We start from the raw sequence: 12,508 nt of genomic DNA, 5'->3' as shown, positions 1-12,508 counted from the left end.
TGGACGGGAAAGTTTTAAAGCACAAATTCAAACCCTCAGACCCACTTCGGGCCTGCAACTTGGGTCCACGCCTCTACATTTCAACCACTTCCGCGTACTACGATGCAGCAGAAGGTCCTTCCCCCCAATCTGTCCACAATGCCAAGGCCATGGTGTTCAGGGCCACATTTATGCAGACAACTCAGGGATGCAATGGATCAGAGGAGCACCCCAAACAACTGTGATTTTAAGTCTGTGTCAAGGCAGCTGAGGTCAAATACTGTGCTTGGGCCTCAATGGCAGAAAACAAGGAAAAACCCTGTAGGATTCGCCCCCTAATTTCACCCTTTCACAAAGGTTTTGTGGTCTGGGCCCTACAGAAATGGAATGAGAGGCACTCTGTGTGCCCCACCGTGAAACATGCCTGGACAACGTACGATAGGATGTCATTTGAAGATCTGGTTGAAAGCATCACTCCGAGTGTGTCCTCCCACGCCGAGTGCAGAGAACACGGTGGGGGCGAGGGAGGAGGGGCACTGTTGACTCGCAGACGGGAGTCTGCCTCCGCACACCCTGAGGCTGGGGAAATGGTGCAAGCCGGATGGAACGAGAGGCACCAGGAGTACAGGCGCCGCTGCCTAAACCACGTTCCGCTGAGGGCACTCCAGCTTTCTCTCCAACGAGAGAGGTCCTCTTATGGAACACTTGCAATTCAGTTTGGGTTTTTAGTTAAATGCCTACAGCTCATCAGAATTGGCCCATCTCTAACACTTTTGTACCTTCTCTCCGATAACAGGGAGTATAAATACGAAGCTATTTATACTTAGATGTTTCAAATAAGAGCAAAGGTAACTGCCTGTTCCAGATTAAAAAGTGTCAAAAATCTGACTTTTTAAAAAAAGATTTATTTATTGTGGGGGGGGATGCAAAGGGACAGGGAGAGAGAGAATCTCAAGCAGATTCCCACTGAGCATGGAGCCCGACATAGGGCTTGATCTTAAGGCCCTGAGATCATGACTTGAGCCAAAATCAAGAGTCGGATGCTTAAATGACTGAGCTACCCAGGTGCTCCCCAAATCTTGCAATGGGTGCAGAAGTGTGAGTATTAAAATGGTCAGAATGGCCAAGAAAAATAAGCATCAGCTCTTATGCCAAAGGCCAAAGGGGTCAGTTACAGCTTAATGACGATTTTACATGTGGGTGGTTTTCTGAGTCTCGTCCTGCTTATGCTTTCACTAACTGTATTTGTTGTGAGAGAACATCTGTCTTCTTTTAACCAAGGGACACAATCAGAGAAGCACCAGAGCCAGGAAACATGAGATGGTAGCAGCTGTTAAATATAGAAAGTTGGTAAGTTTTGTTCGGTCAGAAATATTTTATGGGCTGATTAATTTTCACCAAGAGTCTGCAAATCCATGATAGAAAATAATTAAAAACAGCGTCCATAGTCTCCCAACAATAAAACACGACATTCACATCACTCTCAACATATGTACTAAAAATAAAAAGTAAGCTTCTTTACCCACGACATTCTAAAACTGTGGTGCCTCGTCCTCAACTTCTCATTTTACAAACCGTATTTCAACATTTTTACCTTTGCTAAAACTTTGTGCGTGAACTAAAAATGCAGCATTTGGGATTAAAATTAAAGTCACAGGTGAGATCAAATTCTGTAACAAACAGATGGAAGACAAACCGGGAAAAAAGAATCATCCAGGAGGATGAAAAGATTACCATTATTTTTCCTGGAAATCTCTGGCAAGTCTGACTGGTACTGAGGTGAATTTCTTGGCAAGTGATTTTCAGGTAGTTTCTTAGAGGTCTTCAGAGGACAGAGCTCTCGTTCCTTGAGCTCAGCTATGTTTTCTGAAATTTTAATGTCTGTTTCCTTAGGAAACATACATGTCTGTATTCCCTCCTTCATGTGACATTCTGAAGAAGTGTTATTGATAACAATTGTGTTTTTCAGTGTGTTTTCCTCTTTATTCAGTAAGTTTTTAGAAAGGGTTAAATTCTTTTGCAGGTCAACGCTGATGCTACTTGCATACTTGAGGCTGATCCAGTTCTCACCCATGACTTCAGTGCACACGTCCTCCTTCGGGGCAGACAGGGAGCTGCCCAGGGCTGGAGTCTGTTTCTCCTCAGTAGTGGCGTTGGCACTGCTGGTGATGGATGGGCTGGGTTTGTGTTTGCTGTAATAGACTGAGCACTTATGCTTCTTCTGAGAATGACCGTAGGTAGCTGGGCTCCTCTTTGGGGCATTCTGGATCCTGCTTTGTGGAGTGTTCACTGGAAGGCAGCTTTTTCCTCTGCCTTTATCGGAGGTGCCGTAGGTATCGAGAAAGTTCTTACAGTTGCTTCTGAATTAAAAAGAAAGACAGTTAACAGAAAGCCAAATGGAATCAAACGCTACCCTTCTGGTTCGAGACCCAGGAGAAAGAAGTATATTAAGGGGTCCTAGCTCTCCTTCTTCCAAAGGCCCATGAGTTTAACAAACTAAGTCTGTCTATGAAGTCTATCTTATTATAAAAATGGTTATAGCTGCCACACCATGACTTCAAGAAAATTTTATGAAGACAAACCTGGAATCAGAGTATTATTTATATTATCTCAAAATCAGAACCAAGTAATATCAAAGGATGAACACACACACATACACAGACAACAAGAATTCTTACTTGTGAGAATGGGAGCTAATTACATCCATCGGATTATTGTTTTGCTGTGAAGATGAGCTAGCATTTTGCCTCTGTCTTGTTTTCATGAATTCCATAAGAATGTACTGTGCTTGTTGGAAGGCTATTAAAATTACACCCAACAGGGACAAACTGAGGAAGAAAGCAAGGAGGTTCATTACTGCATGGTCCTGACCGACATTAGAAAGAACAGCTCTTTTACAGAGGAGCAATGAGTGGTTGATGCAAAGATCTAAAAATAGAGCACTGAATTCCATAAAATGTATCACATCATAATTCTGATATGACTTAAAGATTTAAAAAGCTCCGAGTTCCTAAAAATGTGCACATTTGTAAGTCTGACATTCCAATTCCATTTTCAAAGGCATTTTCATGATAAAATCAATCCAGAAAGGTCATCCTAGTCTTCCAATCTCAAATTGCCACTGCGCCAAGCCAACAGCAGTAACATCCATATTTTTCACTGCAACTGCTAAGAGAAGTATAGGGAGCACAATGATCTCTTACACTTCAAGGTCTTGTGACTCTCCTACAGTAAGTTTACTATTGTCTTAAAGCTCATCGATTACTACTCTACTTCACATATGTTGAGGTTCTTTGTGAATTCCACTCACTTTCACAGTCTTTGAATATGCTGTTTGATGATTCATATGCTTTTTACACCCAAGCAAAATGCATTTTCATGCGACGCTCCTGAAGGTTGTAGCGTACCTGACAAAGAAGACCGTAAGCCTCCAAAACGACTCCTCCCAGCTGGGTCCTGGAACCACATCTGCACACAAGGGCAACAGGTGATGAGGGAGGGTCACATTGAGAGTGAAGCGAAACTCGAGGTCTGCTGCCGTTACAAGCGTCAGCTCGCGGATGACCCAGGAAGAGGTAAAGTCTGGAGTAAACCTGATAAGCAAAGATGCATCTTTATGAACTTAAATTGTTTTAATTTTAGGCACAAAACAAAATAGTCGCAACAGCAGCCATATTCCTTACTTACAATAAACGCTTATATAAAAACAACTTAACATGTCTTACCAATGTAAAAAAAGGTTTTCTTCCCCCACATTATTAAATGCACCACAAAACCTAAATGAGGTTAAAACCCAATGCTTACACAATGCTGATATCCCGGGATGTGTTTGGGGCCAAGGAGAACTGACGACAATCTAGCACTTCAAATCCATAACCTTGGCAATTATACCCATTAATTTTCAGAGATGTCACAGTTATAGGAAGTGGTCCAATATTCTCAACTTTAAAGTTCTTTGTAATAGATAAAATTTGCTTGCTGTCTTTCAGTTCTAGTGAGGACAAAAAGTGATATTTAGTATGTATGAACTGCAAAATTTATTCAGAATAATTTACTGAATCAATAAACCATGACCTATATTATTAAAATGTGAAAAAAAAATTCAATGTAAGCTCAAAGTATGACTTCTATCTAATTTCTAGAACAGTCATAGAACTGCTCTGATAGAACACAACTGGTAGAACACTACCAGGATACAAAAACATTTAACAAGTTAAGATTTTTCTTAAGTTAAAAGACCTTCCTAGGTACCAAAAGTAATCAGAATTTCTTCTTTGTTCTTGTACTTATTAAAAGTTAAGGTTACAAGTTTATTCTTCTCAGAAGCCAAGTAATTGGGATACCCCTAGACACCATGCATACTTCACTCCTGGGATCCTCATACTGAACAGGGACCGGTTAAGGGCACGGGTCTGTGCTTCTAGAAACACAGTTCAAATACCCACTACATTCAGAGGGTAAGTCACTAAGTCCCTGCAAAAAAGTGAGACCATATTTTATATGGGAAGTTAAAAAAAAAATTACCACAATTTTAAATTATTCCTATAAATTTATAACCTGCAATCTTTTCCATATAACAACTAAAATTTTATCTAGGTCTGTAGTTTTTATAATTTTCCTTAATATCATCTTTCAAGGTCAACTCTAAATTACTGAATGAATGAATAAAAAAGTAAATACTCTGAATTTTGAATGCAAAAGGTCAGTAAATCTTTTCAAACTCAATGCTCAATTAGCATAGTTTTCTTAAAAAAGAAATTCCCATCAGGCATTAGATAGTGCTACAAACTATCCAACACTTTCACCAACCAGTTTTCTCCATAGGATGCATGTTGTTACACTAAAATGTTTTCAGTGTGTTCCAGAAATTCAAGATAATAATAGGAATACAAGGAATTTACCAAAAACATTTTACATCTATTGTTTGATTTTTGTCTTGGTTCCTGAGGAAGTTCTTGAAACTAATATAAATAATTTAGAAGCATTTGATTTAAATACATGCACAATTTGGAAATTTCTAATGCAATGTTTAGATAAGTTTCCAAATCTGCAATGTCTAATACAGTAGCCACTAGATATACATGGCCAAAATTAAAATTAAGTAAATTTAACAGCTCACACCAGCTATATTTTTATATGCTCATTAACCACACATGTCTGCTGTCCTGGGTGACACAGATAAGGAGAATTTGCATTACTGCATAAATTCTACCAGTTAGCAGATCTTTACTCTTCTTGACATTCATCATTTTGGTGTGATTTTTTTTTTTTTTATGAAGATGTAGCTGATAATCAAACTGACATTTCATGCTATTTATCTTAAATATCTATCACTATGCTGATGATTTAGCAATTATACTTCTTATATAGATATCATTTAAGTTGGATTAAATATCTAAGGCTATTTTTCTAAGTAGTACTAGCCTATCATATATGCTCGAATGTTCGCCTGATTTAATTATCTGGATCAATGCCATGAATTTACTGTCAATTATGGAATCCTTTTGCCCTTGCCTTTAGCACCAAGCCTTCCCCATTGGAGGGCCACGCGCATGAACTCACGTCGCCGGCAGTCCATCAGCGTGGACTCAGGCACCTTGAATCGGAGTGAACCTCCTGCACCTGGAAGCCTTCCACCCACTTTCAGTAACTCTCTGGCTCCGAACCCTTCCACAGCAATCATGTCAATAACCGTCAAGTTATTCCTATTAGGGCAACACATAGAAACACAAAGGCATTACAACAGAATCATAAGACACAGTGCATTTGGACTTAAACATTCCTTGCTGACATGAACAGTTGTATTGTTGTCAAAGAGGAAATCAGTTTAAATAGTGTGATACCTCTGGCTATCTCCTGGAATTAGAGGGTGTCCATGGGCAATGGAAGCTGCCCGAACACCAGGAAGGTTGAGGCTGCCCACAGTAAGAATGAGTGAATGCTCTTCATCACTCTCCTACCCTGGCCCAGGAATGCAAAGCCGTGTTTTTCTAATAATCAGCTACCAGGGTGGTGATTGGACTTCTAAGAGGCGGGGAAAAAAAAAAACCTGAAAAATTGGAGACCTCTGAGAAATAATACCAAATTTAGACTAACTGACCAAAAGTGCTTACAAGAGTGAATGAAGGAGTTTACACTGTAATCGTGACTATAGGAAATTCTGCTTTTGGGATAATTCTAGAAATAGAATCCTACTGTTTCTATTGAACCAAAGATTTATAATGCCTCCCCATAAATAACCTATAACTACTCGAGTTCTTAGTCATCAAACACAAATTCAGACTAGCTTTGCCTTCTCAGTAACTCAAAGCATGATTGCTAGGACATAAAAAGTTAAATGGACAGATGTTTAAATGATGCAGACTAGAGTGAAAGCCAGTCCTCATTAACATAAATACTGTAGACGCAGAGAAGGAATTCATGCCTAATTATGCAAAATACACCAATATCTTATCTTTACCTAAAGAATTAAGAATCTTCCACCATTAAAAAGGCTTTAAGTTACGTTATGCTATTGTCTACAGAAAAATACTATCAATACAGAAACATCAAAAATAAGTTAAGTACTCTAAATAATTTAGACTTTTCAAAGCCAGGAAGAGTTTAACCTGGGATGAGGTAAAGTTGACCTCTGCACTTCCCCAGACCTTAGATTTTCAAAGAAGAATGGGTTTAAAATGAAAGACACTACAGAGCATGAGAAGTTAAAATGCTTAACAGAATACACTCCTTTAAAAACTTTAGTACATTTTCCTTTTTCAGGGCACTCACTTGTAGAAAAAACTCATGTGATATATTAAAGGAAGCTCAGAATAAAAAAAGTCTTTGCCAGCTGATGTGATACTAGCAAAGCTTTAAAAAGAAACTAAAATGTCATTTATTAAAAATTAGACTTCTCACCAATGCAGAGAACATCAACATAGATCTGTATTTACTGTAAATTTTTGAAAGAAGACTCTCAATACAGACTACCTAAAGATGAAAAAGATTAAACAATGAAAAACATTAGGTGCTTAAATCAGTTAGCAACCTCTGTCATTTAAAAGAAAGAAAAAGAAGTTTAAAAAAGCCAGTTGGGGGGCACCTGGGTGGCTCAGTGGATTAAAGCCTCTGCCTTCGGCTCAGGTCATGATCTCAGGGTCCTGGGATCAAGCCCCACGTCAGGCTCTCTGCTCAGCGGGGAGCCTGCTTCCCCCTCTCTCTGCCTGCCTCTCTGCGTACTTGTGATCTCTGTCAAATAAATAAATAAAATCTTAAAAAAAAAAAAAAGCCAATGGGCTCAATAATCCTTAGTCCATTGTCCTTCGGGGTTACAGAGAATTGCACAAGCAAGGCAGCAATGAGAGTGGAGTAAATCCAAACACTGTGGAATGAAAACGTACGCAGCAGTGTTTCAATTACTTTTCCAAGCTAAGGTCAGAGGTGTGTGTGTGTGTGTGTGTGTGTGTGTGTGTCTATGTATGTGTGTGTTCTGCCCCTGGAGACAGCAGCAGAGGAGATGGTAAGCAAAATACATTGTGACTCTTGGGGAGAAGGGCATGCGGCCTCTACCTTACAAGGCCAGAGGCCCCACGGAAGTAAGCACAGAGCCTCAGGCAGCCTTTACTCTTCCTGCCTTGCAACATGGCCTCATCCCTACCTGCCTGACTAAGAGACTAATGTCAGCCCTTAACTAAAGAGACTACGTATTCTTTTTTTTTTTTTTTTATATTTTATTTATTTATTTGACAGAGATCACAAGTAGGCAGAGAGGCAGACAGAGAGAGAGAGAGAGAGAGAAGCAGGCTCTTGGCTGAGCAGAGCGCCCGATGCGGGACTCGATCCCAGGACCCTGAGATCATGACCCGAGCCGAAGGCAGCGGCTCAACCCACTGAGCCACCCAGGCGCCCCAGAGACTACGTATTCTTGAGACGAGACTTGGATGTATGAAGGGATGGGAAAGAAACGGGCTCCGGGATGGGGAAACACCTACCGGATTAGTATGAGTGATGTAACTTTCCCATAGTCAGCTGGCATGAACACAACACCGACCCTTTTCATCTCCAGAGGCTGCAAATTTAAGTGGAGTATACCAGCCCTGGACTCCTCAGAATGCATGCCCTGCAAATTTAATACGTACAAGTCAGTGAATCCTGTAAGACAAGCTTCTGTCTACATGCGTTTTTGAGGATGACCGTGACGGCTCTTCTTTTAATGTCCAGATGAGACTACCCCCGTTGACCTACTGAGCTTGTTTACCCTGAGAGCTCACACCAATAAGCACTCCCGAACCACAGCTGAGAAGTATAGGAAGAGGCTGCAGGACAACTGGCCATGGATGTCCAAAAGGGGATTTGCTTCCTGACTCAGAGGGGACTTGTGGTCAGAAGCAGCCTTCTCTGCCAAGATGCTCTGACTGTAACACATCCCTCGGAAAACAGACCAAACAGCCCCTGCTTGAACGCTACGGGGAGCGGACCAGATACCTCTCTGCTGCTGGACACCCCTACATTTCTCTTTCATACTGAGCTTCAGTTTATACAGAAACCATCTTTTATTACATTCGGTCTCCGCACTCAGGAGAAAGATCTCTCTTCACATCCTCCTAGACTTTCCCCAAGATTAACTCTGACTAGATCTTGTGTTCTGAATTTAGCATCCAAAATTGAGTTCTTCATTATTTTTCTTCTTTCCACTGCTTTCCCCAGCTCCTTCTCACTAAATATAATTTATTAGTTTCTTAGGGCTACAATCATACAATCTGCACGGTAACAATGTATTCTTCATTTTTCAATGTGTTTTATCCTGAAACTGTTGCTGGCATGTCCCCATGCTATCTGAGAGAAGAAATAGTGATGGTACTTGATTCGTGTCCATTAGAATTATAAACTTCATGAGGGGAGAAACCCGGCTTTACATAGATTTAATATAAATATTGAATAAAAAGCTGCTGAATTTTAGTATTAAAACTCTAATAAAAACATTCTTTATTAAATAGTTCTTATATGCTGGGCACGAGAATATGATAAGGTCTGTAAGATGCTGAACATTCCATAAACCTTACTGAATCTTCTAGCATTATTGTAAGCAAGAGAGAGGAGGCTATAGAGAGGTTAAGGAATCTGCTCAGGGTCACATAGCAAGCCCATGTTATGACCTTGGGTACAGAATCCTGACTGCAATTCCCCCTGCTTTTCACTAAAGGCATTACATTTCTAAAAGCACACCAACATCATAAAAACACGTGCCTTTCTTTACATGACAGAGTTCTAATAAGAATTTTGAGTAAACTTCTAAGTGTCTCAAAGGCATTCCTATTATTTTTGATGGTAATAGAGTCCTTGATGGCAAAAGGTGTGCCTTTTGTTTCCTTGGGGAACCTTTGATTACAGATGGAAAACCTTTTCCAAATGAATTGCACCATTTGTTCAAATTGGAACAGAACATTTATATGTAAAAGAAATTTGGCATCATTTTTGGAATCCTAAATTATATATGGTTCAACCACTGGGGCAAAAGATGTCTTAGTATTTTGGACAAATTTACCTCCCAGTGGCTCTGGGAGACTGCTCGGTGGAAAAGAGAATGAGAGGGAATGAGCACCGGCAGGCTTGCTGACAAAAACAAGACCGTGCTGCCGCCTAGACCACTTACGAAGAGAAAGAACATTTGCTGTAATGTACTTCCTATTTTAAGTCTCTGTTAAAAATCCACTTAAAAACTTGCTTTGATGAGTTTTAACTCTGAGTTGGAGGTTATCTGTTTTCCCTCTTTTTGTTATCCAAGGTCACCTAGAGCCAACAGTCTATCTTCAGAGGGTTAAGTGAGGAGAAAGAAGCAAATACCCAAGGCATTTAAATATGTGTGTGTTAGAGATACAGTTGTGTGTCTGTGTGTGCTTGCATGTGCGTTTGTACTCATTCAACAGATGCTCTGTGTCTGACTTGATCTCACACATAAGATACTTGTAAGGAAACACTCAGGTCCGTACAAAGAGCCATGGAACTTTACTGAGTGGAAACTAAGAAACAAGCTGCCAAGTTCCCAGACGACATCCTCACCATGTGACAGGTTTACTCCTCCTCCTAAGTACTTGTGCAAGACCTCATGAGTGCCCAGGGGCTTAAGTATTTCAGAGAAATCCTTTTTTACAGATGAGGTGAACATCACAGTAACTGGGTGACTTGCTAAAAACATGAAGCCAGTTTGGTGGAAGAAGATTTTTTTTAAGTGTATTTTTACCTTATGCGGCCCTAAAAAAAAATTGGATGGGGAATCTAAAAGAATTGTAAATTCCCGGGTCTCAAGTTTTATGGTTTTCCACATAGCCCTGATTCAATTGTTATTTCTTCAGTCACATGAATCCAAACTATCAAATTAAAATAAGTTACAGGCTAACATGAACCGTGCAGCTCCTGCTGCAGTCATTAATTGGAAAAATCTGCTATGTATGCTTAATGTCTAGAATATAAAAATAAGAAAGCTGCATATATTATTTAAAGACACTTGAAACACAAATCAGTAAAGCCCATACACTATGTGTATAGTTTGTTTAGCATTCCTTTTCTATTTAAAGAGGACATCCTACCCGGTAAGGGCAAGCTTTGGTGAGCTGGAATTCACCAGTTGTGAAATTAATCATCTGCATATCGGTGCCAAACCTATAAAGAGAAAAAACGTTTGAAATAACATTCAGATTGCCAATAAAGAAAGACTAAGATGTGTACACATACACCTATTATGTGAGCCCATCTATTTACATACATAATTCACCCCGTCCTGGCACTACCATGTCCCACCCCCGGAACTGTACCTGGTGTACTGTGAGTGCTCAATAAATATTGTTGAATGAATAACTTTAGCAGCACAGAAAGTAAAGAAGCATGTGGTAAAAAAAAGTTCTAAATATGAAGCACTTTCTTTCTCCAAATGGTCCATTCGGAACCTGATAGGAAGTAACTCTCAACCAAGGACAATTTTATCTCCCGGGGGATGACTGGCAGTATCTGGAGACATTTTTGTTTACCACAGCTGGGGAGGTCCTACTGGCACCTCTTGGGGAGAAGCCAGGGGAGCTCCTAAACATCCTCCGAAACACGGGACAGCCCCTCCTCCCCCAAACAGAAAATCATCTTGTCCAAAATGTGAATAGTGCTGAAACTGAGAAACTCTGGGATCAGAGTAGGTTCTACTAAGCCAAGGAAGGAAACATTCTAAGTGAAACTGTGATTGCTTCGTAAAAATCACGTAGAATGTGAATATCTAACATCTTTCAGCCATGAACGAAAAGGATTATCATCTTTTCTTTTTTAATGCTCGATTAAAATGTACTCACATGCTACACCCATTTTCTTGAATTGCCCAGAGATCATTGTGATTTAGATTCTAAATTTTAGGAGTATATGTGGGAAAATCACAGTTGTAAAGATTCCCTGGCCAAAGAAAATAGTATCTGCTCGGAACTAGCCTTGACATAGTAACAGTGAAGCTGCCACATGGTGCCACAAGCTGACAAAGGGAAGTGGCCATTTCCATTGAGGCCTATGCCCCGAGGAGGTGGGGATCCAGGTACCGGGATTAATACTGTTTACACCCACATACAGGTTCCAGGTAAAAAATGTGAAGGACTTGGAATAATCCTGAGTTGTAACAGCATTTCCCAAACCCTGTCAGAAAGTCTTCTACCGGACGCTTTACCATTTATGGAGCAGACGCACTGCAGCCTCAGGCTTAGGATACAAGGAGAGAGGCAGGAGCTGCATGGAGACTGGCCAAGAGGAAGGATTCTTCACCACAAAGTACTTCACCTAGATACGGGGAAAGGCAAATCAAAACCCAGAGAAGGGCATGGCATTGCCCCTGAAATAAACCTGCAAAAAATTCATAACCTGAATCTGCTCATGAGGCACCATCATGTAAATCAAATCAAGGGACATTTTAGAAAATAAAGAGCCTGCCCTCTTCAACGACGTCTCTGCTATGAAAGACAACAAAAGGTTCAGGAAGACTACAGGTGACAAAAAAGACACGATTACACAATTCAAGATCCTGAACTGGATCCTGAACTGGGGGAAAAAAAACAAAAAAACAAAAAACATACCATAAAGTATGTGAGTGGGATAATTGGGAAAATCTGAATATAGACTGCAGACCAGTGAATATTGATGCAGACCATCAATTATGCTGATTGATGTCACATTTTCCGATTCTGATAATTTCACTCTGGCAGGTGGGAAGATGCTCCTGTCCTTAGGAAAATCCCATGGAAGTGGAGGTAAGAGGGGCACAGCATCTGACACTCTCAAGTGGCTCACAAAAGTGCGTGTGGTATGTATGTGCAGAGAGAGAGAAGCAATGATAAAGCAAATGTGGCAAACGTAGAAAACTGTGAATCCTGGTGAAGCACGATCAGAAGTTCTTGGTACTATTCTGGAAACTTTTAAGTTGAAATGATTTCAAAATGAACATCTTTTTGAGAGTCTTCAGATGCCACCCCTAAGAAACCCAGTGAGAGCCTTACAGCGTGGAAATTATCACCCAGACCACATG

General features: G+C 40.4%; 1 protein-coding gene across 4 annotated transcripts in view; it reads right to left on the bottom strand.

Annotated features, from left to right (window-relative positions):
* LOC111153576 (transmembrane protein 131-like) overlaps positions 1-12,508 on the bottom strand; it is a 156,170-nt gene that overhangs the window by 25,535 nt on the left and 118,127 nt on the right. For all 4 annotated transcript variants that reach the window (XM_022512696.1, XM_022512705.1, XM_022512721.1 and 1 more), the window contains 8 exons: positions 11,657-11,766; positions 10,548-10,620; positions 7,953-8,080; positions 5,542-5,684; positions 3,784-3,970; positions 3,387-3,572; positions 2,658-2,807; positions 1,714-2,339 (listed from right to left, as the gene is read on the bottom strand). In XM_022512696.1, the coding sequence (XP_022368404.1) occupies positions 1,714-2,339; positions 2,658-2,807; positions 3,387-3,572; positions 3,784-3,970; positions 5,542-5,684; positions 7,953-8,080; positions 10,548-10,620; positions 11,657-11,766 (1,603 nt within the window). The remainder of the gene's footprint in view (positions 1-1,713; positions 2,340-2,657; positions 2,808-3,386; positions 3,573-3,783; positions 3,971-5,541; positions 5,685-7,952; positions 8,081-10,547; positions 10,621-11,656; positions 11,767-12,508) is intronic.

This window comes from Enhydra lutris, unplaced genomic scaffold (genome assembly GCF_002288905.1).
Source record: "Enhydra lutris kenyoni isolate GAN:26980312 unplaced genomic scaffold, ASM228890v2 scaffoldscaffold3, whole genome shotgun sequence".
NCBI lineage: Eukaryota > Metazoa > Chordata > Mammalia > Carnivora > Mustelidae > Enhydra > Enhydra lutris.
This window is presented reverse-complemented; position numbering and strand designations above follow the sequence as displayed.